This window comes from Pipistrellus hanaki (genome assembly GCF_964339955.1).
Source record: "Pipistrellus hanaki genome assembly, chromosome: 1".
Classification (NCBI taxonomy): Eukaryota; Metazoa; Chordata; class Mammalia; order Chiroptera; family Vespertilionidae; genus Pipistrellus; species Pipistrellus hanaki.
In genome coordinates, this window is record NC_140503.1 from 129,070,648 (window position 1) to 129,095,223 (window position 24,576).

The 24,576-nt window shown below is 38.4% G+C and overlaps 2 protein-coding genes across 4 annotated transcripts in view; one reads left to right on the top strand and one right to left on the bottom strand.

Annotated features, from left to right (window-relative positions):
• The first annotated feature begins 1,834 nt into the window (after positions 1–1,834).
• Positions 1,835–24,576, top strand: part of TASOR2 (transcription activation suppressor family member 2) — an 84,321-nt gene continuing 61,579 nt past the window's right edge. For 2 of the 3 annotated variants that reach the window (XM_084867706.1, XM_084867707.1), the window contains exon 1: positions 1,835–2,432. In XM_084867706.1, the coding sequence (XP_084723832.1) occupies positions 2,383–2,432 (50 nt within the window). In that variant the 5' untranslated portion in view covers positions 1,835–2,382. Of the gene's footprint in view, positions 2,433–4,838; positions 4,966–24,576 lie in introns of all 3 variants that reach the window. The other variant, XM_084867708.1, reaches the window with a different exon arrangement.
• Positions 8,383–24,576, bottom strand: part of ANKRD16 (ankyrin repeat domain 16) — a 181,345-nt gene continuing 165,151 nt past the window's right edge. The window contains exon 8 of the transcript XR_014793590.1: positions 8,383–8,402. The gene's annotated coding sequence lies outside the window, so the exon portion shown is untranslated. The remainder of the gene's footprint in view (positions 8,403–24,576) is intronic.

The following is a 24,576-nucleotide window of genomic DNA, read 5'->3' on the forward strand; positions in this document are numbered from 1 at the left end:
CTTTTTTAATATTTTTGCTTTTTAAAAATGTGAGCCTAGTTAAGCTACCAGGAGTCCCTCTCAGGGACCAGTAGGTACCTTCTTTCTCAGGGTCCACAAAACTGATTAAGAAAGGTAAGGAATAGCCCAGCCTGTGTGGCTCAGTGCCTGAGTGTGGACTTAGGAACCAGGAGGTCACCATTTGACTCCTGGTCAGGGCACATGCCAAGTTTTTGGGCTCCATCCCCAGTAGTGGGCGTGCAGGAGGCAGCCAATCAGTGATTCTCATCATCTGTCTCTCTTTCTCTCTCCCTCTCTCTCTCTTTCTCTTTCTCTTTCTCTTTCTCTTTCTCTCTTCTTCTCTGTAATCAATAAAAATATATTTAAAAAAATAAAAAAGAAAGCTAAGGAAGAGATTACCATGGAGGTTAGAGTAGTGGTTTGGTTTGGTGATAGGGAAAGGTTGGGAGGTGGCACAAGAGAGAATGTCTGAGGTTTTGGCAATGTCTTATTTCTTTAAAAAAAAAAAAAATATATATATATATATATATATATATATATATATATATATATATATATGTATTGATTTTTTCACAGAGAGGAAGGGAGAGGGATAGGAGCTAGAAACATGGATGAGAGAGATACATCGACCAGCTATCTCCTGCACACCCCCTACCGGGGATATGCCCACAACCAATGCACATGCCCTTGACCGGAATCGAACCTGGGACCTTTCAGTCCGCAGACCGACACTCTATCCACTGAGCCAAACCAGTTTTGGCAATGTCCTATTTCTTGATCAGTTTGGTGGTTTCATAAGTGATAAGTCATAGAATTGTATATTTTGGTTTTGTATATTTCAAAATATCTATTTTATTCTCTGCTTCTACAGCCAACCTTTTTCAGTTCCTGAACACAATTTCACTGCTAGGACCTTTGCACTTTTGTCCTTTTGCTTGAAAAGCTCTTCTTCCACATCTTCCAAGGTCTAGTTTGGTCTGTTTTTGTCTCTGAAGTTTGACGGAGTATGTCCTTTTCAGGGATATCTTGTATCTGTGCCTGTTCTGCCCCTGGCCTCAAGTCTCCAACCCCATCCCTCAACATTTCGAGCTTGGTTTCACAGCAGCATTATTCAATGAAATTCTATTTTTGTGGTGGTGGTGATAGCGGTAATTTACTCCTGTTTGTCATACACCTCTAGCTTGTACAGGACTGTAATCCTAGTGCCTAATTAAGCATCTGGCCACAGTAAACAGAAAAAGATGCCAGTTAATGAATATGTCTATACCCAACGTGGCACAGGACCTGTTTCATGGTGTCACATGTGGTACTCAATACCTCTCATTGGTAGAATTAGTGCTACTTGTGGTCCCTTTGGCTCTCTGCAGATTATAAACTTCTAGAGATGTTTTCCTAAGGACCAACCATGTAAACAAATATATTGCATAGATTTGGCATTTATTAAACCACAAGGACTACGTTTCATAAATGTCGCTTTCGAGCAAGATAAAGCAAGCCTCATAGGGCCAGCTTCAGGGAGCAACGAAGGAGAGGCAAAGGCTCCACACCATAGAGAAAGTGACTCCCTCAGCACCCATAGGCCCGTCACAGTGGCGCCTCCGAGTCCTCGCCTGCGCGTTCGACGACTCTCAAGCCCCGCGAGAGGACCCGTCAGGAAGTTGCGCGCGCCAAATCCCGTTGTCCAATCCTGGAGCGGTCTGCAGCGCTGCGCCTGCGCAGAGGCGAAAAGCGAGCGCCGCGTGGACGTCAGTCCCAGCCTGCGCCTGCGCGTCTTCTTCTCTCGGTGATTGGCTTCTTCCCTCCGTAAGTACGCCGCAGTTCAATTTTCACTTTCTCTTCCCCCGCCCCCCTTCCTGAGGCCGTGGGGTTTTACTTCCGGTTGCCAGCGCCCTCACTGGGAGTCGACTGGTTCCCTCCGATCGCCAGGCGTTTCGGTGGGTCGGTTCCTTTCTGTGATCCTCTGAGGGAGGGGCGACGCTTGTCTGACCAGCGCGGCAGGGCCTGCAGGCTCCGAGCCCGGACGCCGGGCCGCGTTCCACCCGCCTGCGCCTCGGTCCCCAGGGCCGCCTTCCCGAAGCTCGCGGCACGAGGGCGGATAGAAGGACGGGCTGCGACGTGGAGGGTCCTGCGCGCCTCTGAGGAGCTTGTGCTAACCCGGGAGTCCAGGGGCCATTGGAAATCCGGGAGGAGGAGGAGGAGGAGGAGGAGAAAAGGAGGAGGAGTCCCGCAAAAAAAAAAAGCGACTCAAAAGCTCCCTTGCCAGGAAGGAGGCAAAGAAAGCGGCATATTAACAAGGTCCGAAAATATCTGTGGCACATTTGGCCCGGAGGGATCGAGAGAAAGGAAGTGCGTGTGTGAGGAGTGGACCACATATAAAAAAGCATGGGCAAGACATTGAAGAATGATCCCAAAAATCTCAGCACAAAGGACAGGTAAAACTTCCCCCTCGTGGAGGCTTGGGTTTGTGGATCTTCGTAGACACCTGGCTGCTGTACATAGCATAGTTGCTTGGGCGTTTGTGGCGTAGCTATTGTAATTTAAAAAAAATTTTAGTTGTACTTGCATGCTTTTTGTGAATGATTAATGACTAACGCATTCTTGCCTATTCGCCCTGCTCTAGGGTGAATGGGGTAGGAGGGGATGGAGTTTTCAGAGTCGTTTTTGCTTTGCTGCTTTTTGCATTTCTCCACCTTCTACCACTTGTGGCCATTCTCAGTATCATCATCATTTGTTTCTAGGAAGCCAGGATTTTACAAGTTGGTATAAGGTTTCAGAATTTTCTTTTCCCCTTTTTGAGGCAGAAAACCTGGTACGGTATAAGCATTTTCTTTTGAGTTGCTTGTTAGAGAACAGTTTCACCTTTATGGACATTTAAATAAACCTTTGCTTATTTGATTTGGAATGGCTGTTAAGTAATTTTATGAATGTTCTCTATAAACCCTGAACCACATGTTCTTTCTGTAGAGACTTCATGGCAGTGTGTGACCTCCCCCACCCTTTTTTTTTTTTTTTTTTTTTTTTTTTAAGTAGGTACAAGGAAGAAGTCTATCCATGGGGAGGGTTATTTAGCAACCAACCGTAATAGTTTGGTACATGCAACCCCGCTGCTGTTTAACTGAGGGTGGCACCAAGCCGAATTTTGTGAGACAACTTGGCAGATTAATCTCAAAATTTGAAGAAGATACGTTGAAAATTCTCAAGTTTAATGTAATCACCGTTTGTCTGTTTGAAATCCAAAAATTTAAATATACCTGACTCTTCTTTATTATCCCTGTAAGGTAAAATTTGAATGATAAGGCTTATGAAAATATATTCTAAACTTAGGTGTTGTACAAGTTTATGGTGTCATTGTAATTATATTAGTGATCTAAGGGCCCACAATGTTTTTCTGAAAAAAGGGTGTGTATATGATATTTAATATTGTAGGATCTGAGATTGGTAGTAAGCCTACTCAGGTTTATAACAAAGCAGATACTCCTTGATGGTGTAGGAATACTCTGATGTTGAAAAACTGCCTTCTGGAACTAGATGGCACTATACAGTATGTTCAGTATGTAACTAAATAACCCAGCCTAGCCTAAATTGGTTTGGCTCTGGATAGAGCATCAGCCTGAGGACTGAAAGGTGCCAGGTTCGATTCCAGTCAAGGGCATGTATCTTGGTTGCAAGCACATCCCCAGTAGGGAGTGTGCATGAGGCAGCTGATCAATGTTTCTAGCTCTCTATCCCTCTCCCTTCCTCTCTGTAAAAAATTATATATATATATATATATATATATATATATATATATATATATATATATATATATATAATTTTTTTAAAATAACCCAGACTAAAGAAAAATAAAAAAGTGACTGTACACAATTATTTTACAATAGAAAGACAAAGAGCAGTGTTTGAAATTTGTGTTTCCAGGACATTTGCCCAAATGTTACCAAATTCTCTCTTTAAAATTTTTTTTGTTGATTTCAGAGGGGAAGGGAGAAAGAGAAACATCGATAAGAGAATAATCGATCGGCTGCCTCCTGTACACCCCCTACTCGGGATCGAGCCCTCAACCCCGCTTGTGCCCTGACTGGGAATCAATCCTGACCTCTTGGTTTATGGGTCCACACTCAACCACCAAGCCCCAGTGGCTGGGCGGATATTACCAGTTCTCTTAAAAAACTCTATTATGAGCATCTCCTGTAATCCAAACATGGTTGCTTAAATGAATTACAATCTGCAGTACCTAAAAACTTGCTTAAGACATAGCCATTTGATATAAATGCAGTATATCTTTTTAGAATGATTAAGTAGATATGGCATCTATCAAGTGAGTCTTTCATCCCTTTATGAATGAATGCTTGTTATTTTCAAGTTTTTTTCTCTGTAATGATGCTGCAGTGATTATCTTTTTTGCTGTTATAAACATGAGCTTTATATGCTCATGATAATATTTCTGTAGAATTGATTCCCTACGAGAATGCTGGATAATAATACTGTTAACTGGCCCTCAAATGATTGTAGCTTTTATAGTTGCTAAAACGGTGTGTTTTTATCTTTCTGCTACTCAGCACTGGATGGTAACTTTATTTCTTTAATATCTTACTAATTTTCTAGTAATTGAAAATAAAATGTCATTTTAATTTTTATCATCCTTGGATAACAAGGAAGTTAAACATTTTCGGCCTGGTCATATCCTTTGGTTGTTTATTTGGTGGGTGGAGAGGATTCTGAATCCTATTTTGACCTATATATCTGTTACCACACTGTTTTAATTATTGTAACTTTATAACATATTTTGATACTTTCTTTTGAAAAAAGTTTTGGGCTCTTTTTTTGCATATTTCTTCCAGATGAAATTTAGAATCATCTTTTCAAGTTCTATAGAAAATCTTGTTGGGATATTGTTTGTGATTGCATTCAATTCATAAATTAATTTGAGAAGAGACATCCTTTGAGTTTTTCCTTCTAGGAGAATAGGTATGTCTCCTTGTTTCTTATATTACAATTTTTGTTGTGAAATATACCATTTATGTGTACTGTAAAAAAGAAAAGTATATGTGTACTCGGCTTAATAGAACACTGCAAGTACCTTAGAAGCCTTTAGCGTGTGCATCTCCCTAGAAGCAAAGTATTCCCTGCCCCATCACCATGGTCATTCTGAATTTTGTGTTAATTACTCCATTGCCTTACTTTATTGTTTTATTGTATTGTTTACTTTTATCTGTTTTTTTTAACTTTATTTAAATAGAATCATACTGTATATTCTATAAATTACTTTTATTAAAAATTAAACGTGTGCCCATAATTCAGTAATTCAGAAACTTTTTTGGGCTCAGGACTACTTTTCACTTTTAAAAACTATTGAGGACCCCCAAACACCTTTTGTGTCTGTACATTATATCATATTAGACATTAAAACTAGCCAGTTTTAAGTATATCGAGCATCTATTGGTATATTTATACCAATAATAAAAACAAACCCATTACACCTTAACATAAATAACATTTTAATGAAAAGTAACTATATATTTCCCAAAACAAAAAATATTCGTGACAAGAGTGGCTTTGTTTTACATTTTTGCAAATATCTTTAATAATTAGTGTCTCTTGTCTGTTTCTGCATTCGATCTGCTGCAATATATTGTTTTGGTTTAAGTATATGAAGTTTGTTGCAATATCTTTTCTCACTTTGTGGTGGTATTTTTTTATGAGCAGAAGTTCTGGATTTAAAATTTTTTAATTTCATGTCTGTATAATTGGAATTGTTACTTGTGTGTAATTTGAAATATAAATATAATTGAACTTTTTCTCTTGTAGATAATCAGTTGTGGTAGAAATGACCATTGAATCCATTTAGGTCATTTTGACTAGTGATATAATGTCTTTAATGGTTACAGGATTACTCAGATTTCTTTTTTAAATTTTGTCAGTCGTGGTAAGTTAGATTTTTCTAGGACTCTGTCCATATTGTCTAAATTTTTAGTATGTATTGGCACAGAGTTATTAAAAGTGCCCTCTTGCCCTAATCATTTTGACTCAGTGAGTAGAGAGCATCAGCCTGTGGACTGAAAGGTCCCAGGTATGATTCCGGTCAAGGTCATTTACCTTGGTTTCGAGAACATCCCCAGTAGGAGGTGTGCAGGAGGCAGCTGGTCGATGTTTCTAACTCTAGCCATCTCCCTTCCTCTCTATAAAAAAATCAATGAAATATATTTTTAAAAATAATAAAAATGCCCTCTTACTATCAATGTCTAAAGTATGTAATTATGTCTCCTTTTTTCATTTCTGATATTGAATATTTTGTTCCAGTTTCCCCCTTATCCCTATCTGTTGATTCATTTTGCCTGTAGCTTATCAGTTAGGGTTATCTTCTCATTGGTTTTTTTTTTTTGCTTTGTGGTTATCTCTATCAAATATTCCTTTTTTGTGTTAATAAATTTACACACACACACACACACCAAAAAATAGACTATAGTAATCCTATCTAATAAAGAGAGAATATGCAAATTGACCATCATGCCATCACAAAGATGATGGTGCCCATAGCCCCAAGATGGCAATGCCCTCAGCCCCGCCCAAGACCCCAGTCCTTTCAGCCATGTGGAGGTGGCAGGCGTGTGGTGCGGCAGGTACCCACCCTCAGTGCTCCTTACGCCTGCCACCAGAGTCCCACAATCCTTTCAGCTCAGCTGGGGGGGTGGGGGAGTCGGGGAGTGTCAGGCGCATAGTGTAGCTAGTCCCACCCTCAGCCCCCCAGCCACCCAGGGCCATGCGAGGCTCAGGTAGCTGGAGCTGGCTGAGGCTTGTGCTGCCGGCAGTAGCAGCAGCAGAGGTGTGATGGGGGCGTCACCTTCCCCTGATCACTGGGTCACCTCCTGCCCCTGAGGGCTCCTGGACTGTGAGGGGACAGGCCGGGCTGAGGTTCCCCCCACCACCACCAGTGCATGAATTTTTATGCACTGGGCCTCTAGTTATCTTTCTAAGGCTCCTTTCAGTTCTGACACTGACACTCTACAAACTGCCTTACTGCAGGCTTGGTATGTGCGAGGCATTGGACACTGCACTAGATAACTTATCAAATTCCCTTTTTATTTGTTGCCATGAAGAGTTATTTACCCTAGTATTTATTAGGAAGGAAGCATAAAAGTTAATATAACTTCTGTGAAAACTTGAAACTTAGAATACAGTAAAACTTAGATATAATGGACTAATTTGGACAAGGGGGGTCCATTAAAGCCCAAAGTCTATCATATAATAAAGTAGTTCTTCTGAATGCATATGTTAAAAAATTGACAAATTAGATGTAGACAACTTTTATGTAATTAAAATTTAAGTATGTGTGAAAAGTTTAATTTCACCAAAAAGCTTTATATATGTATTCTGTAATTTAAAATTTATACTGTGTAGGTCTAGTTAAATGTGTATATTCACCATCATTGGGAGTAAACAAATGCACATAGCTTGGGTGTGACTTAGCATACATTGGAACACCAGGCCAGCAGGAGTTAAAACTACTGCAGATGCCTGGCTGGCTGGTGTGGCTCAGTGGTTGAGCAGGCTCAGTGATTTGAGTGTTGACCTATGAACCAGGAGGTCACGTGGGGGGGTATGCAGGAGGCAGGCTATCAATGATTTTTCTCTCATCATTAATGTTCCTTTTCCTCTCCCTCTCCTTTCCTCTCTGAAATCAATTTTTGAAAACTGTTGCAGAAAGTCACACAGTGAGACAGACAACAGCCTCAATTATTTCCTAAGATGCACTGTGCTAATCATTTGCTAATCTTTCACCAAACATTGCTTACAAGCAGAGACTCTGGATTTAAATTTATGTAGACTGTAGTTGTAGATATGTTATATTTATTATGTCAACGAAATTACTACAGTGGTTTTTTTTTCCCCAAGTATGGCCTATTTACCAGAATTTGTTAAAAATAACAGTAAAATAATAACAAAAAAACCCTATTAATTTATTTATAAGCAAATCTTGGTTAAAAGCATTTTTAAATAAACAGTAATTATTCACATAAGATATACAAACCACACCTGTTAAATTTGAAGTCTGTTAAATTGAGGCATGCAAAATCTAAGGATTACTGTATTCTGAGAGAGCTTTAGTGTCATATTCACTGTTAAAGAGCACCTGTGGGAATTTTTTAATGCAATTTTGAAACATTTTTAGCTGGGACAAATAACCTATTTACATTTACTACAATAGCTCCTATTTTGTGCTTTCTATTTGTCCTGGGTGTTCTATATTTTCTCTCCTTTTTGTTATTTTTAAATATTTTTTTAATATATATATATATATATATATATATATATATATATATATATATTATTGATATTTTACAGAGAGGAAGGGAGAGGGATAGAGAGCTAGAAACGTCGATGAGAGAGAAACATCAACCAGCTGCCTCTTGCACCCCCCCCCACTGGGGATGTGCCCGCAACCAAGGTACATGCCCTTGACCGGAATCGAACCTGGGACCTTTCAGTCCGCAGACCGACGCTCTACCACTGAGCCAAACCGGTTTCGGCTATTTTTAAATGTTGATTTAATATCTTTTATCATTCCATTTTTGTCTTATACTAGTTTGGAAAGTGTACTTTTTTCTTTTTATAGTTATTTTAGAAATATGCATCTTTGACTTACTCAAAATCTAAAATTAACTGAATCTTAGAAGTTTAGCTTCATTCAACCCTTCATGACTGTGTGTACTATCAGATATTTAAGCCTGAGGCCCTGTGCATGAAAATTCGTGCTCCTGGAGTGGGCCTTAGCACCAGTCTGGCTCCCTCTGTGGGAGGTGAGCAGGTGGGCCTATCAGGGGCGATTGAACGGCCCCACCCCACTCCCATCACCCCTCTGCTGCAGCTGGTCACCGCTGCCCAACCCTCCCCCCAATCGCTGTCCTCTCCTTCTGCCTGCTGGCACATGTCTTGGCTGGCCTGGCACCTACTGCTCACCAGCCCCGCTGACCAGTCATTTCATGGTTCGGTCGTTCTACCGTTAATTCTATTTGCATATTTTGCTTTTATTATATAGGATTTTTAAAAGTATTCTTGCCGAAACTGGTTTGGCTCAGTGGTAGAGCATCAGTCTGCAGACTGAAAGGTCCCAGGTTCGATTTCTGGTCAAGGGCATGTACCTTGGTTGCGGGCACATCCCCGGTAGTGGGTGTGCAAGGGGCAGCTGGTTGATGTTTCTCTCTCATCAACGTTTCTAGCTCTATCTCTCTCCCTGCCTTTCTGTAAAAAATCAATAAAAAAATATTAAAAAAAAAAAAAAGAAGTATTCTTAGCAGAGGGAGACCTGTTTAGAGTTGTTATTGTGTTTTAGTCAGTGCATATGTACATTTCTTAGATTTTTACTGCTTTCTCTATTCATTGTTTTCTTTATTAATTTCTTTATTGATTAAAGTGTTCCGTATGTTTTAGACCATCCATCTAGGGCCATTTTCCTTCTACTTAAAATGCATCCTGGGAATAGCTTTCATCAAAGGTCTTTTGATTATGAATTCTCAATTTTTTGTGATGAATTCAATTTACCTGAAAATACCTTTGTTTTATTGTCATTTATGGGAGATATTTTTGCTGAATATAGAATTTTAGTTTATCAGTCTTTTTCTTTTTCTTTTCTTTTTTTCTTTTCTTATTTTTGTCCATTGAAGATCTCATTCCTCTGTCTCTTGGTTTTCATTATTGCTATTGAAGTCAGCTATCAGTCTCTCTTTTTCTCTAGCTACTTTTTTCTCTTTGTCTTTAGTTTTCTGCTGTTTTGCTATAGTATTCTTGCTTGTGATTACTTGGCTTCTTAAATCTATACATTGGAGGTGCTTTGAAATGTACTTATTGGCTATTCATAATTCCTGAATTGTGAATTTCCATTTTTATATTCTATTGACTTATTTATCTTAATGTATAAATAAATCTTTGCTAAATAACCTAGTATATATTTTTCTGCTGGTCTTTTGCTTTGCTTTTGACTTTGTTTTCCACAGCTTTCCCAATAGAACGCATTACCAAACTTACGGATTTTTGATAATCTGATAAGTAAAACTTGATAATAAAACTCGGTGAATTTCCCTGGGTGTGTTGCTCAGTTGAATGGAGCATTGTTCCATACAACAAAAGATTGCATGTTCAATTTCTAGTCAGAGTACATGCTTAGGTTGCAATTTGGTACAGGTCTAGGTGGGTATGGGAGGCAACCAATTGATGTTTCCTCTCTATCAAAAAACAAACAAACAAAAACCAAAATATAAAACTCTGGGAATTGTCTTTTGGGAGAAGGGGTAGGACTATAACTAATTTTTTTTTTCCTCATAATTTGTTTGTTCAAATGTTTCTTCTGTTTAGACTAGTGTTGATAAATTCTATTCTTACATTTTCAAATTTACTAGTATAAATAGTGTATGCTAATTTTAAAAGTCTTTTCCTTATATTTATAGTAACGGCCATTTTTTTTTTTGTTCCTGATACTTAATTTTTTTCTTTTTTTAAATTTTTTTATTATTTAAAATATATTTTTATTGATTTTTGAGAGAAAGGGAGAAGAATAGATAGAAACGTCAATGATGAGAGAGAATCATTGATCAGCTGCCTCCTGCAAACACCCTACTGGGGACTGAGCTGGCAACCCAGGCATGTGCTCTTGGCTGGAATCGAATCTGGGACCCTTCAGTCCATAGGCCGACACTCTTATCCACTGAGCCAAATCGGTTAGGGATAAGATTTTTTTCTTGATTATATTTGCTAAAAGATTATCCTATATAATAAAAGGCTAATATGCAAATCGATCAAAACGACTGGTTGCTATGACATGCCCTGACCACCAGGGGGCAGACCATCAATGCAGGAGATGCCCCGTGGTGGTCAGTGTACTCCCACAGGGAGAGCACCACTCAACCAGAATTGGGTCTAAGCCATCAGTTGGACATCCTCTGAGGGCTCCTGGACTGCAAGAGGGTGCAGGCCAGGCTGAGAGACCACACCCCACCACCCCCCAGTGCACGAATGTCATGCACTGGCCTCTAGTCTAATATATTTCAAAAGAACCAGCTTCTGTTTTTATTGATTAACTTAATTGGTATTTTGTTTTTGTTATTTAATTTGTCTCTCTTTTTTTTTTAGTTACCTTTTTCATTATAAGAAATGTGCCTGGGGCATACTTTCTGTTTTCTCTTAATATTTTAATAATACTTAATTGAATAACTAAATCCCTAGCTAATATTCTGTGTGAAGACTCACTACCCTTTTGGCATGGTGAAATAGATCTTGTTTACCTTTGGGTACACCTGCTCCCTCATTAGGAGAAAGAATATTCAAGACCCCAGTTCTTGAGGCCTGTCTTCACCATTCCAAATACCTGATTCACCCTGTGGTTATCTTCTGCTTCTCTGGGAGCCACCTTCAGTGAACAGGACTGTTCTGTGCTCAGAGCATTTGAGATGGAGTGTATCTAGGGGTGGTTGCAATTTCAAAAAACAAAAAGCTTCCTTGTGGCATGGATAAGGTATCACTTTCTCTTTTGTCATATGTAATAATTAAAAGAATTCAAAGCAGACCTTAAAATGTAATTATGAGAGAAATTTGTTCTTAAATTTTCTTGTAAGAGGGACAAAACTACTTAATATCTTTGTAATAAATACATTAATGCGGCCATTTCATTGCAGACTGATAGTTTAATGCTAAAGCACAAATTAATAAGACAAGTTTAAAATGGGGAGCCAGAACAAAGGTCAGTTACTTTATATATAAAGATGTCTAAAAATGTCACTACGTAAAGTTTGAAGTGACTCTAATGAAAGGTTTTTACATGGAAAAGTATGGTTTCCAAAGAAACTGCTGTCTTTTTATACAGTGTAGATAAAAGATTATAAGCATCTGTTTGATATGCAAAAATACTTTCTGCAGTTGGAATGGATTTTAGAATATTAAAACAATATTCAAAAACTGAGTATTAAATACAAAAGTAACCCACAGTTAAACAGAAAAGTCATATTTCTTATAACTATAACTTACTTTACACAATGGATATAAATCCAAAAAAATATTTTTTCTAAAAGAGGCACCATTGGGTATACTAAATATCCAAAGTGAATTTGTTTTTTTAATAGTATATGATTAATGTATATGATTCTTTAAGTATTTTAGTAATTTGCTTTGTGAGCTCAGATATTCCGTTTTCTATATGTATAGCACAATAGCAGTGATGATTCTCCAGAATCTCCTGATTTCCTTTAACAAATGCAGATGCTGTCCAGCAAATGTATATTGATGTCTGAAGTTACTTGGTTAAAATATGAGTCAAGAGTAAAGATGTCCTTTTGTTTTTGTAAATTGTACAACAAAGCCCCATGACCGTAGTTTGTGAGTTTATTTGAAGATAATGGAAAAGCTTAATAGAGGCAATGAGTTAGAATAATATCGGGTCACTGTAGTGAAAAGACATGGATTTCAAATTCGGTCTGGGATTAACACTGGCCTTGTTAGTGGGTGCCTTCGGACAAGACCCTCCAGGAAGCTTGGAGAGGTCATTGTAAAATAACGTCCACCTTTGGGTATTGGAGGACCTGAAAAACAGGATCAAAGGCACTCTGCTTGTTTGCCTGCCCTCAGACCAGACAGCAGCTCCCCACGACTCCCCTACCTAGTTCTCCGCCAGCTCGCGGTTGGTTGCCCTCGTGGAGTTTTAAAAGGCGCCATCCCATGCTGCCCCGCGGCAGCCTGGTCCCGCGGCTGGCCACCTCACTGGCCTTCCCTGGCGGAAGGTCCGGTGGCACATCGGCACAGCCCCCTTCCCCACTCACCATGAGGTGAGGAGGGCTGGTGGGGGCTCCCAACCCCAGCTCTGGCTCTCCTCTGCTTCCTGGGACACCTACATGGTCGGCGAGCTGCCTATCAAAGCGCTGGAAATAGAGGAGACTGAGAAGGAATAGGCTAAGTGCCATACCTGCGGGGGGCTTTAGGGAGTGACTTTGGTGGGGCCATCGAGGTGAGAGATGACACAGCCACACACGGTTGTATGGTTCTTGAAGGTTTACTGAGTGCCTTTGTTCCTAACACCTTATTGGATTCTGTGAGTATGGTAGTGGGGAAACCCTTGCAGAACTGCTAGAGAGATGGCATCACTTTTTACATCATTTCTGTGTGTGTAGATTTGCTATATTTTGGGTCATCTTTTGAAATATAAAACTGACTCCCAATGGACTTTGCACTACAGATAACAACCAGGGATATCTTGGATTTTATTTCTTCTGTGTATGATTATTTTGATATTAGAAAACTTTAAAAACTTTTGTATATGACACTTAAAATTTTTTATGAATGTCATACATTTCTCCTATAGTATTTTCTGATTTTAAAATTTATTTTATTATTTTTCCCATCACCATTTATCCCCCTATACTCTCTTTCATCTCTACCCACCCCCCTAATTCCCACAATCACTACACTATCATCCATGTACATGAGTTCTTTTGTATTTTCTGTTTTTTAATGGGGACACTTAGTTTTATAGGTTTCTTTATTATGAGAAATGCTATTTCCATTTTGTTTTCTCTACTTTGTTGTCATTTAATAAACTAACTTGTTGCTACTTAATCTGCTTTTCTTTCCCCTAATCAGTTTATGGTAAGACATTTTTCTATGATATTAAATGAACAGCTTTTATTTGGGAACATTTTAATTTTGTTTTAAGATTAAGTACGGCAAAAATAATTATAGGTGAAAAAATACTATATGGCAACAAAATTTTACATATTATAACTCACCTGTTGGGAAAGAATTATGTAGTAACTTTGTTTTGAAGGTCTGACATGTGGCTTTCATACTTAATCCCATATCCATCAACTCATCTGTGATTTTTTTGGTTTTTTACTTTGATCTATTAGTGTGGTTAGTTTATGGTTTTCCTACTTATTGAACTAGTTGTTACATTTCTAGAATGAACCCTAAATGATGTTAATTATTAATATCTTGATGGATTTTCTTTGCTATACATATATTTTAGTATCAATATGAGAGGCCTGGTGTACGACATTCTTGCACTGGGGGTGGGGGGGTGGTGTCCTCAGGTTGGCCTGTGCCCTTTAGAAGTCAGGGAGCCTTTGGGGGATGTCTGGGGAGCAGGCCTACGCCGAAGTCGAACATCCTTAGCTCTGCCGCAGAGGCAGGAGAGGCCCCACCACCCCCTGCTGCGCTCACCAACCATCAGCCCGGTTTGTGGCTAAATGGCGCTCCCCCTGTGGTCAGTGCGCATCACAGAACCAGTCGACTCACATATTACGCTTTTATTATATAGGATTCCTAAGAGATGGGCCTGTAGTTTCCTTTATGTGCTTTCTTTGTCAGATTTTAGTATTAACATTTGACTGCTTTCTAAAAAAGAATTGGGAAGCTTTATTCCTTTTAGTTTTGGAACAGATTAGGTAGCATAAGTATTATTCTTTCATTCACTTACAAAATACACACTTACTAAACACCCATGTGCCAGGCAATGGACTGGATGCTGGGTAAATAGAGGTAAACAAAACATACGTAGTTTCTGCCCTCATAGGGCTTGATTTGTTAGGGAAATAATACTAATGAAATCATTATCTTTATTTATTTTTTTAATATCTTTTATTGATTTTTCACAGAAAGGAAGAGAGAAGGATAGAGAGTTAGAAACATCGATGAGAGAGAAACATCAATCAGCTGCCTCCTGCACACCTCCCACTGGGGATGTGCCCACAACCAAGGTACATGCCTTTGACCGGAACCGAACCTGGGACCCTTCAGTCCGTAGGCCGATGCTCTATCCACTGAGCCAAACCGGTTGGGGCATGAAGTCATTTTCTTTATATATAAAAGCCTAAGCGACCATTACAACTGGCCAACTGGTAGCTATGTCCCACACTCGCCACTACGGACAGACTCTTAACACAGGAGCTTCTCCACAGGTGGTCAGTGCACTGCCACAGCCAACCTCCCGTGGTCCCACCCCCGGCTGGCCGGTCCCAATCCGGACTGGGTGGGGGATCCCAACTGTGCACAAATTCATACACTGAGCCTCTAATAAATATATAATCCTATCTAATACAGAGGGAATATGCTAATTGACTCTCGCCATTGCAAAGATGGCAGCACCCACAGCCAATACGGAGGGAATGCTAATTGACTGCCATGCCCTCAAAGATGGTGGCACTCACGGCCAATAAAGAGGGAATATGCTAATTGGCTGTCCCACCCTAAAAATGGCGGCACTCACAGCCACAAGATGGCAGCGCCCAGTCCCCTTAGCCCTGCCGGTGTGCCTGCCTCCTGAATCCCCCTCTTCCCTCAGCCCTCCAGCCACCCAAGGTTCAGGTAACTAGTGCTGGGAGTTTTGTGTCCATTGTTATGCTTATATGCATGCACACAAGTCTTTCGGTTGATCTCTTATCTCCCCCCACCTCTCCCTAAACTCTCCACTGTAAATTGACAGTCTGTTTGATACCTTACTGTTTCTGTATCTATCATTTTGTTCATCAGTTTATAATTTTCTTTATTATCCAGAAATGAGTGAGATCATGTGGTATTTTTCTTTCATTGACTGGCTTATTTCACTCAGCATGATGCTCTCCAATTCCATCCAGGTTGCTGCAAATGGTGAGAATTCCTTTTTTATGGCAGCATAGTATTCCATTGTGTAGATGTACCATGGTTTTCTAATCCAGTCATCTGCTGACGGGCACTGAGGCTGTTTCCAAATCTTAGCTATTGTAAATTGTGCCGCTATGAACATAGGTTTGCATATATCCTTTCTTATTAGTGTTTCTGGTTTCTTAGGATATATTCCTAGGAGTGGGATTACTGGTCAAATGGGAGTTCCATTTTCAGTTTTTTGAGGAAACTCCATACTGTTCTGCATAGTAGCTGCACCAGTGTATATTCCCACCAGCAGTACACGAGTGTTCCTTTTTCCCCGTATCCTCGCCAACACTTGTTGATGTTGGCCATTCTGGCCAGTGTAAGATGGTACCTCTTTGTCATTTTGATTTGCATCTCTCGGATAATTAGTGACTTTGAACTTGTTTTCATTTGCCTCTTGGCCTTCTGTCTTCTTTTGAAAAGATTCTATTTAGGTCCATTGCCCATTTCTTTATTGAATCATTTATCTTCCTTTTATTAAGTTGTATAAGCTGTCTGTAGATGTTTGAAATTAAACCTTTATCAGTGATAACATTTGCAAATATATTCTCCCACACAGTGGGCTTTCTTGTTGTTTTGTTGATGATTTCTTTTGCTGTGAAAAAGCTTTTTATTTTGATGTAGTCCCATTTGTTTATTTTCTCTTTAGCTTCCATTTTCCTAGGAGCAGTATCAGTGAAGAAGTTCTTTCTGCATATGTCTGAGATTTGCAGCCTGTGGATTCCTCTAGTATTTTTGTGGTTTCCCGTCTTATGTTTAAGTCCTGTATCCGTTTTGAGTTTATTTTTGTGTATGGTGTAATTTGGTGATCTAGTTTCATTCCATGATTCTCTCTTGTTGTGAATGTTTCTTTCTATCTCTCCCTCTCCCTTCCTCTCTGAAATCAATAAAAATATTTAAAATAAAAAAAAGACGTGTAGGAAATAAAAGGAACTTGGTAGAAATAGATTCATTGCAGGTAAAAAACAAAACTTCAACAAAATAAAACTATAGTGTCTAGAGAGAAAAGAGATGATCCATGAAAGAAGATGAAGTTATATTTTTAAAAGAGAGAACTTATTCAGAAAACAGAAAAAAAGGTCTGTAACAGCAGAAATTAAATAAAAAAAATTAATACAAGGGTGGATAATAAACCTGAAAACTCTCCCAAAAAAATAGAACAGCCACAAGAATTAGAAAATATGAGTGAGAAAGAAAATTAGAAGTCCAGTCAATGAGGTTCTTCATCTAATACAGCAGAAAGAAATTTATCTGTATCCCAGAACTGAAGAACATGAGTTTTTACGTTGAAAGAGATGTTTATCTGGTACCCTGGACAAGAAAACAGGAGAACAAAACAAACCACCGAACTGAATGTACACTTCCAAAGGAATAAGACCAGATTAGTTCCTAATCTTTCTACTTATGAAAAGAACAATGGGAGGAGAGCAGCTCTCGGAATACATTTTGAACAAATTCAGCAGGGAAAAACCCTGTGAATTCCATATTATCTGTAAGTGCTGTCAGAAAGCCATGATAGGAAGTTCAACAGTTCTATGAGAAAGATAAGAGTTGTGCAGAGGAGGCATAGCTTAGAAATCTCCAGCAACCCTTCAGTCCCAGATAAGGACTAAGAGAGAATTGCTATGTACTGGCCTAAGACTGAAGAGCTGTATAGCATCCATTGAGGAAAGCAGAGGGGGAGGAATTGGGAAGTGCCCATGCAGCCCAGAGTTCTTCGAACATGCTAGCCAAATACTCCTAGAACTGAGTATATGCCTGTGGAAGCAAGGGTGGGATCTCTTAATGACAGTGGTCTTTAGAGGGAAACCAAAGCTGGAAGTAAAGTCCCTCCTGAACCAGATTTCACTTGCAGATTATAAGAGGAGTGGAAACAGAGGCACCATATTATTTAAAAAATACAATCCTTGGAAGCAAAACAGAGAAAGAAATTATTAAGCTAAGAAACCTGAAAACCGCTGTTTTCCCTACAGCCTCAGCCTTCTGCCAATAGTCCAGGGTCATTCATCTTATGTACATATGAATAACAAAAATATGTACATTTATATGATCCTGTGGTAGATTGCATTTCATTGTTGGCTTTTGTTCTTTTAACATGTTTCTATTAAAGGTATCATTCGTCTGCCAAAAAATTCACTACTTAAAAGTGTACAATTTATTGTTGTTGTTGTTTTTTAGTATATACACCAGGTCATATCACCATTTTCTTTTTACTATATTTTTATTGATTTCAAAGAGGAAAGGTGTGGGATAGAGAGAAAATAATGAGAATCATTGACCAGCTGCCTCCTGCATGCTCCCCTACTGGGAATTGTGACCGCAGCCCTGGCATATGACCTGACCAGAAATTGAACCATGACTTCCTGGTTCACGGACAACAATCATTTTTTATTATTTTAGTTATATACCCCAGGGTTTTACTTCTTATGTTCCTGTCATAACTCTGCAGTTCTTCCCACTAAGGGTATCTTTTCTTTCCTCATGATTTTGGGTTTGGCTATGTGACATGCTTTGGTCAATAATATCAGGTAAAATTGACAGCATGTCACTTTCAGGCCTAATATCCCTTAAGAGGACTTGGGTATTTCCACTTGTTCTCTGTACCTTTGCAGTTTCCATGAGAAAAGCATGCCCCTACTAGCTTATTGGTAGATGAGGCATATAAAGTATACAGTTCCACTTTCTACAAGCCTAATTCAGCCAATACTATAGAAATGTAACAGTAAATGGTTGTGATTATGCCACTGAATTTTGGGATGGTTTGTTATTAAGCAATAGTTAATTGATACAAATATATCACACACACAAAAAAAAGGTTAAGGGGTGGGGGAACCACAATTTTCTACAAATGATGGGGGGTGGGGGGGAGAATGGCCACAAAGTAGATCATGTGTGGTCTCCCCTGTTATGCTTCACCAGCAGAAATTACTATTTGTTACAGAGATTGTGTGACACATAATCCTATAATATTTATTAGCTGGATATTATGAAAAAGATCTTATCATCTCTTCAAGTAGGTGAAAAATGCAACGTAAAATTCCAATATACATTTAAAAATAAATGAATACATCACTTCCATACCTACTAAGATGGTTGTAATCAGAAAGATAAGTGTCAGCAACAACGTTGAGAAATTAGAACTTCCCATATATAGCTGGTGGGAATGTGAAGTGGTACAGCCACTTTAGAGAACAGTTTAGTAGTTCCTCAAATGTGTAAACATGTTTGCCATATGATTTAGCAGTTCCCCTAGATATATACCCAAAAGAAATAAAAACATGCCCACACAAAAGCCTGTACATGAATGTTTATAGCATGATTATTTATAATAGCCCCAAAGTAGAAATGACCCAAATGTCCATTAGTTGATGATTGGATTAAAAATGTGATATATCCATGAAATAAAATATTTGACCATAAAAAAGAATGAAGTATATGCTAAAATGAATGAACCTAAGCCAGTCACAAAGAGCACATATTGTATGATTCTTTTTTTGTTGTTGTTTGTTTGTTAATGAAATGATCTAGTATAGGCAAGGCTATAGGGATGGAAAGTAAATTAGTAATAGCTAGGCCTGGGCATAGGGAACAATGAGGGGTGAGAAGGATGATTGTTTTGGAGGTAATGAAAGTGTTCTAAAAATGTTAGTGGTGATAAAGTGGGTTGCATGCTATGGAATTGTACACTTTAAAGACATGGAATTGTACACTTTAAAATGGGTGAATTGCATGCTATGGTAATTATATGTTAATAAAGTTGTATTAAAAATGAATTAGTCCTGACCAATGTGGCTCAGTAGTTAGAGCATTGGTCATTGCATTGAAGGGACTTGGATTTAATTCCCCATCAGGAGCACATACCTGTATTGCAGGTTTGATCTCAGGCCCTAGTCAGAGTGCATGTGGGAGACAACCAATTGATGTGTCTCTCTCACATCAATGTTTCTTTTTCTCTCTCTTCCTCCCTCCTTCTCTCTCCCCTTCCATTCTCTAAAAATCAGTGGGGAAAAAATATCCTGGGTGAGGTTTAACAAAGAAGTTTTAAATTAATTAATTAATAACCATAGAACTATATAAAAAGACACAAAGCAGAAATATAAGAATTTAAGTAAGAGCCGGGACCGGTTTGGCTTAATGGATAGAGCGTCGGTTTGGGTACTGAAGGGTCCCGGGTTCGATTCCGGTCAAGGGCATTTGCCTTGGTTGCAGGCATATCCCCAGTGGGGGGGGGGGGGGGGGTGCAAGAGGCAGCTGATCGATGTCTATCTCTCATCGATGTTTCTAGCTCTCTATCTCCCTCCCTTCCTCTCTGTACAAAATCAATAAAATATATTAAAAAAAAAAAAAAGAATTTAAGGAAGAGAGAACCAGATAGTAGGAGGATGTGAAATGGGAACTGGCAAAACAGAAAAGAAATGGAAGAAAAAGATTAAACCTTTCCAGAGACAAAGAATAAATGAGATACACATGGGAGACAAGGCACCATTGCAAAGAACACCAAAGTATTAGGTCTAGTAATAATTAATGTCGTTTTCTAATACTTTTTAAATCGAATTTATTTAAACAATACAACAAAATTTAATCAACAATATAGTTGCCGTTGTTTTCTACTACTTGTGCCCAACACTCAGGAAGCATTTTAATCCCTCTGTTGTAAAATTCTTGTGATTTTGATGCAAAAAATTCGGTCAATGCATTTTTGAGGCATTCTTCATTATTAAATTTTTTTTCCAAGAAGAAAGTTTTGCAAAGAACGAAACAAATGGTAATCGGAAGGGGCAATATCAGGAGAATATATACTGCACTTGTAATGGTTTGGTTAGATGGTAAAAGTTCATAATGAAGAATTCCTTTAAAATTCCACCAAACACACAACATCACTTTTTTTGCATGCAAGTCAGGTTTTGGCGTGGGCTGCGGAGCCTCATTTTTGTCCAACCATTGAGGCCGCCTTTTCAAATTTAACATACAGCACCCATTTTTCATCTCCGGTAACAATTTGCTCTAAAAACGGCAAACGGTTTTGACGAGAGAGGAGCGAACTGCAAATTGTGACTCTTTGATTACGGTTGTTGTCGGTCAACTCATGAGGAACCCATTTTCCAAACTTTTGGACTTTGCCAAGTGCACGCAATTGATTGGAAATTGTTTTTTGTGAACAATTTAAAGTTGTCGCAAGCTCTTGTTGGGTAATTTGAGGATTTTGCACCAAAAGAGCTTGAAGAGCTTCTTGATCAAAATTGGACACACGGCCTCGACCACTCTTGTCATCTAACAAAAAATTTCCCTCACGAAATTTCTCAAACCAACGCTGGCATTTTCTGGCGCTAACTGCATCTTGACCAAGAGCACTACAGATGTTTTTTGCAGCCTCACTTGCGTTTCTTCCTAATTGGAACTCGTAAAGCATGCAGTGCCGAATATGCTCTTCATCCGCCATCTTCTTAGCCCTAGTTTTGCAACAAAAACCAAACCAAACACAAACTTTTTCAAGCAAAACTTGTTAATTGCACTTCACACGTTCTGTAGATACCACGTGTTTGAAGGTCATGTCAATACAAGTCAACGCCAAGCAAGATTTTAAACGAATGTTTAAAAACGACATTAATTATTACTAGACCCAATAGAAATGAAATCTTAGGTATATTTTGTCACAGTTTGAAAAAGAAAAAGAAAAAAACCATGAGAAATAAAACAAATATATTTTTAAAAAGTAAATAATGAAGTAATGATATAGAAGGCCAAAATATGTAAAACTGGAGCCCCCAAAGAAGAAAAGCAAAACTATGCAAAAAAATAAAGTGTAATTGAAGGTTTTTTTCCCCTTAAATAAATGAACATATATTTGAATCTACCTAATGAAAGTATGCATCATATTCCAAGGAAAAATAGCACAGCACTGAGATATATTCTGGTAAAAAGTGTTTGGCTGGCAAAAGATCATATTGTCCTGGCCGGGTAGTTTAGCTGGTTGGAAATTGACTACCCATTGTGGCTCACTTATGATTAATGTATACAATTTAGTGAAATATTGAATATTTATTTAATAAAAATAATGATATTACTATGAGGGGATGGGAAGAAGTGTATTTTTATGTGTGTGTTTGGAAAGGTATTTTTCATTAAAGGAATATCTAAGTTTATACAGGTATTTTATTTAGAAACATGGAATTATACGAGACGATACAGCTAAAGTTGAAAGTCGTCACCTAAGAGAATTGAAAATAGGGTGCCCTGGGAGGGTAGGGGCAATGACTGATAAGCCTAGTGGCATTTGGCCTTTTATTCAGTGTATATACTTTGTTGAAATTTATTTTTTAATAGAAGGGGAAGAAAGATTAAATAGCTTTCTTGTTCTGACACATTACTATCATAAAGCTGGAAAGTCCCAAAGCTAAATAGACCTGGGTTCAAAATCTTGTCTTTCCAAGTCCTTTGATTCCAGAGTCCATGCCCTTAATCACCTCCCTTTAGTTTGAAGAGGAGATTGTCCTAAACACAATTATTTCACACATAATTCTTGAAATTATGACCTAAATGTTAAAGATTACCTGCAAACAGGTTTTCAGTTTTCTCTGCTTATCCCCAGCTCTAGTGCAGAGCTATACATTTAAAAGGACTGTAGTAGATATTTTATTTATGGAACACTTATGAAGAATGGAGTGGAAATGTGAAAATCAGACTATATGTAATTAAAGAGGGATATTACATGAATAGTAATAAGAATCAAGGGTGTTTTGCCCTTGTGCCTGGGAGAATGTAGATTTTATTGAGAAGGTGGGAATCAAGCAGTCAGAGACTTTAAATACCTATCCTCTGAACCCTTGATTTTTGTGGGCCTCGATTTAACAGACAAAATTTCTGGTCTGTATGTCACATGTGAAAATTAACAGGTTGGGTTTTTGTTATTAATTCATTGTTATTTTTAACAAATTTTAGTGAATAGAATATATGTTGGAAAAATTACAGTAATACAAATAGAAAACTTTTTGGTGAAATTAAACTTTTCATACATATTTAATTTTAATTACTACACAAATGTGACTACTACCTAAGTAGAAACAGGTAAACTCACTAATTTCTCAATTCTTAAACATAATCATTTGGAAAATCTACTTTATTATATAATGGACTTTCAACTTTTAACAAACCCCCCTCTCCTAAATTAATCTGTTATAGTGAAGTTTTACTATATTTTAAGTTTCAAGTTTTAACAGAAGTTATATTAACATTTGTGCTTCCTTGCTAATAAATATTAAGATAAATGTCTCTTCATGGCAATAAATAAAAAAGAAATTTGATAAATTATCTAATGCAGTGCCCAATGCCTCAGACATACTAGACCTAGACCTTCAGTAAGGCAGATTTATAGTCACAGTGTTAGCACTGAAAAGAGCCTTAGAAAGATAATTATAATTAAACTAGAGGCTATAATTAAACTAGAGGCCATTGTACAAAACTCGTGCACTTTGGAGTGAAGGGGCCCCTCAGCCCATATTGCGAGAGGGCGCAGGTCAGGCCGAGGGACCCCCCTGGTGCACAATTGGGGCTGGGGAGAGATGTGTGAGGTTGGCCATCTGGGGAGGGACTGTGGAAGGGCTCCAAGGCATGTCTGTCCATCTCTCTTAGTCCCCATGGACTGGACCTCAGCAGCAAGCTAACCTACCTGTTAGAGTGTCTACCCCCTGGTGGTCAGTGCACATCATAGCGACTGATCTACTGTCTGCTCCTTGGTGGTCAGTGCATGTCATAGTGAGCAGTTGAGTGGCCTTAGCATATCACGCTTTGATTAGTTGAATGGCTGACCAGACAACCGGACACTTAGCATATTAGACTTTTATTATATAGGATGAGGCCTTAGAATAAATACTTTAACAAGGTTTTTAGTGTGCTTTCTGCTGCCAATTAAAGTGATTTAAACAATCAGGGACATGTATAATCTATAATGATTAAAGTATAATATGCTAATTAAACTGGAAATCATTCCGGACAAAACCAGGGGCTGCGAGGGAATCCTGGTCCTGGTGCCAGAGGTAAGCCAGTGTTGTCAGCCAGGGGAAGGAAGGCCTACACTTGCATGAATTTCATGCATCTGGTCTCTAGGTTTACATATCAAAAGATTCAGAGGCAAGGCACCTGTTCATTCAACAGTTCTAGGACTTCATTAAGGATCTAGATTCTTTCTGTTTGGTTCCATCATCATTGTGTTGGCAGCTCAATCTAATTATGAATGCTGGGAGTTCCAGACAAAAAACGCATCTTCAGATAAGGCCTTAAGGCTAGAAGAGGTTGGAATCAGGAAGAGTGCACCTTTTCCTCTTGTTCTTTTTATAAGAAACCTTTTCTATAATTCTGTTTGTAGGGTCTTGGCCAGAGTTGAGTCAATATTTATTCCTAAAACAATCACTAACCAAAGAGAATTAAATTACCATAATGAGCTTAGATTATTTGGGATAAGCACATACACCCTGCTCCCAAGCCTCTCCTGAAGCTTTGGGTCACCCAATATCTAACCAAAGCTGCTTGTTTGGGAGAAGGGAAGAAAAAAAGGGCATTATTATTGAGAAGGGAGTCATTAATATCATAGGAAGGTGTCAGAATAAATTAATGATAGACTTGCAATAGAATCCTGGTATCCTGATTTCCAATTTAATTCTCTCCCTCGTTCACATAATCTACTTGCTTAATGATGTGTATCATCATATTGCTACTTTTTCTTAAAATTATTCATATCCATACAATTCTGACTCAAATACTTTTGCAAGGGGGAAAGTGTAAAATTATACAACTGTATATGTGATCTTTAAATTCCTTTTTATAAAACATGTTGAATTCCTCAAATAAACCATTTGCAGTTCCTTACATGTATCTTTATTCTATCTCTGCATTTGTTCCATTACCTAGAAAACATAC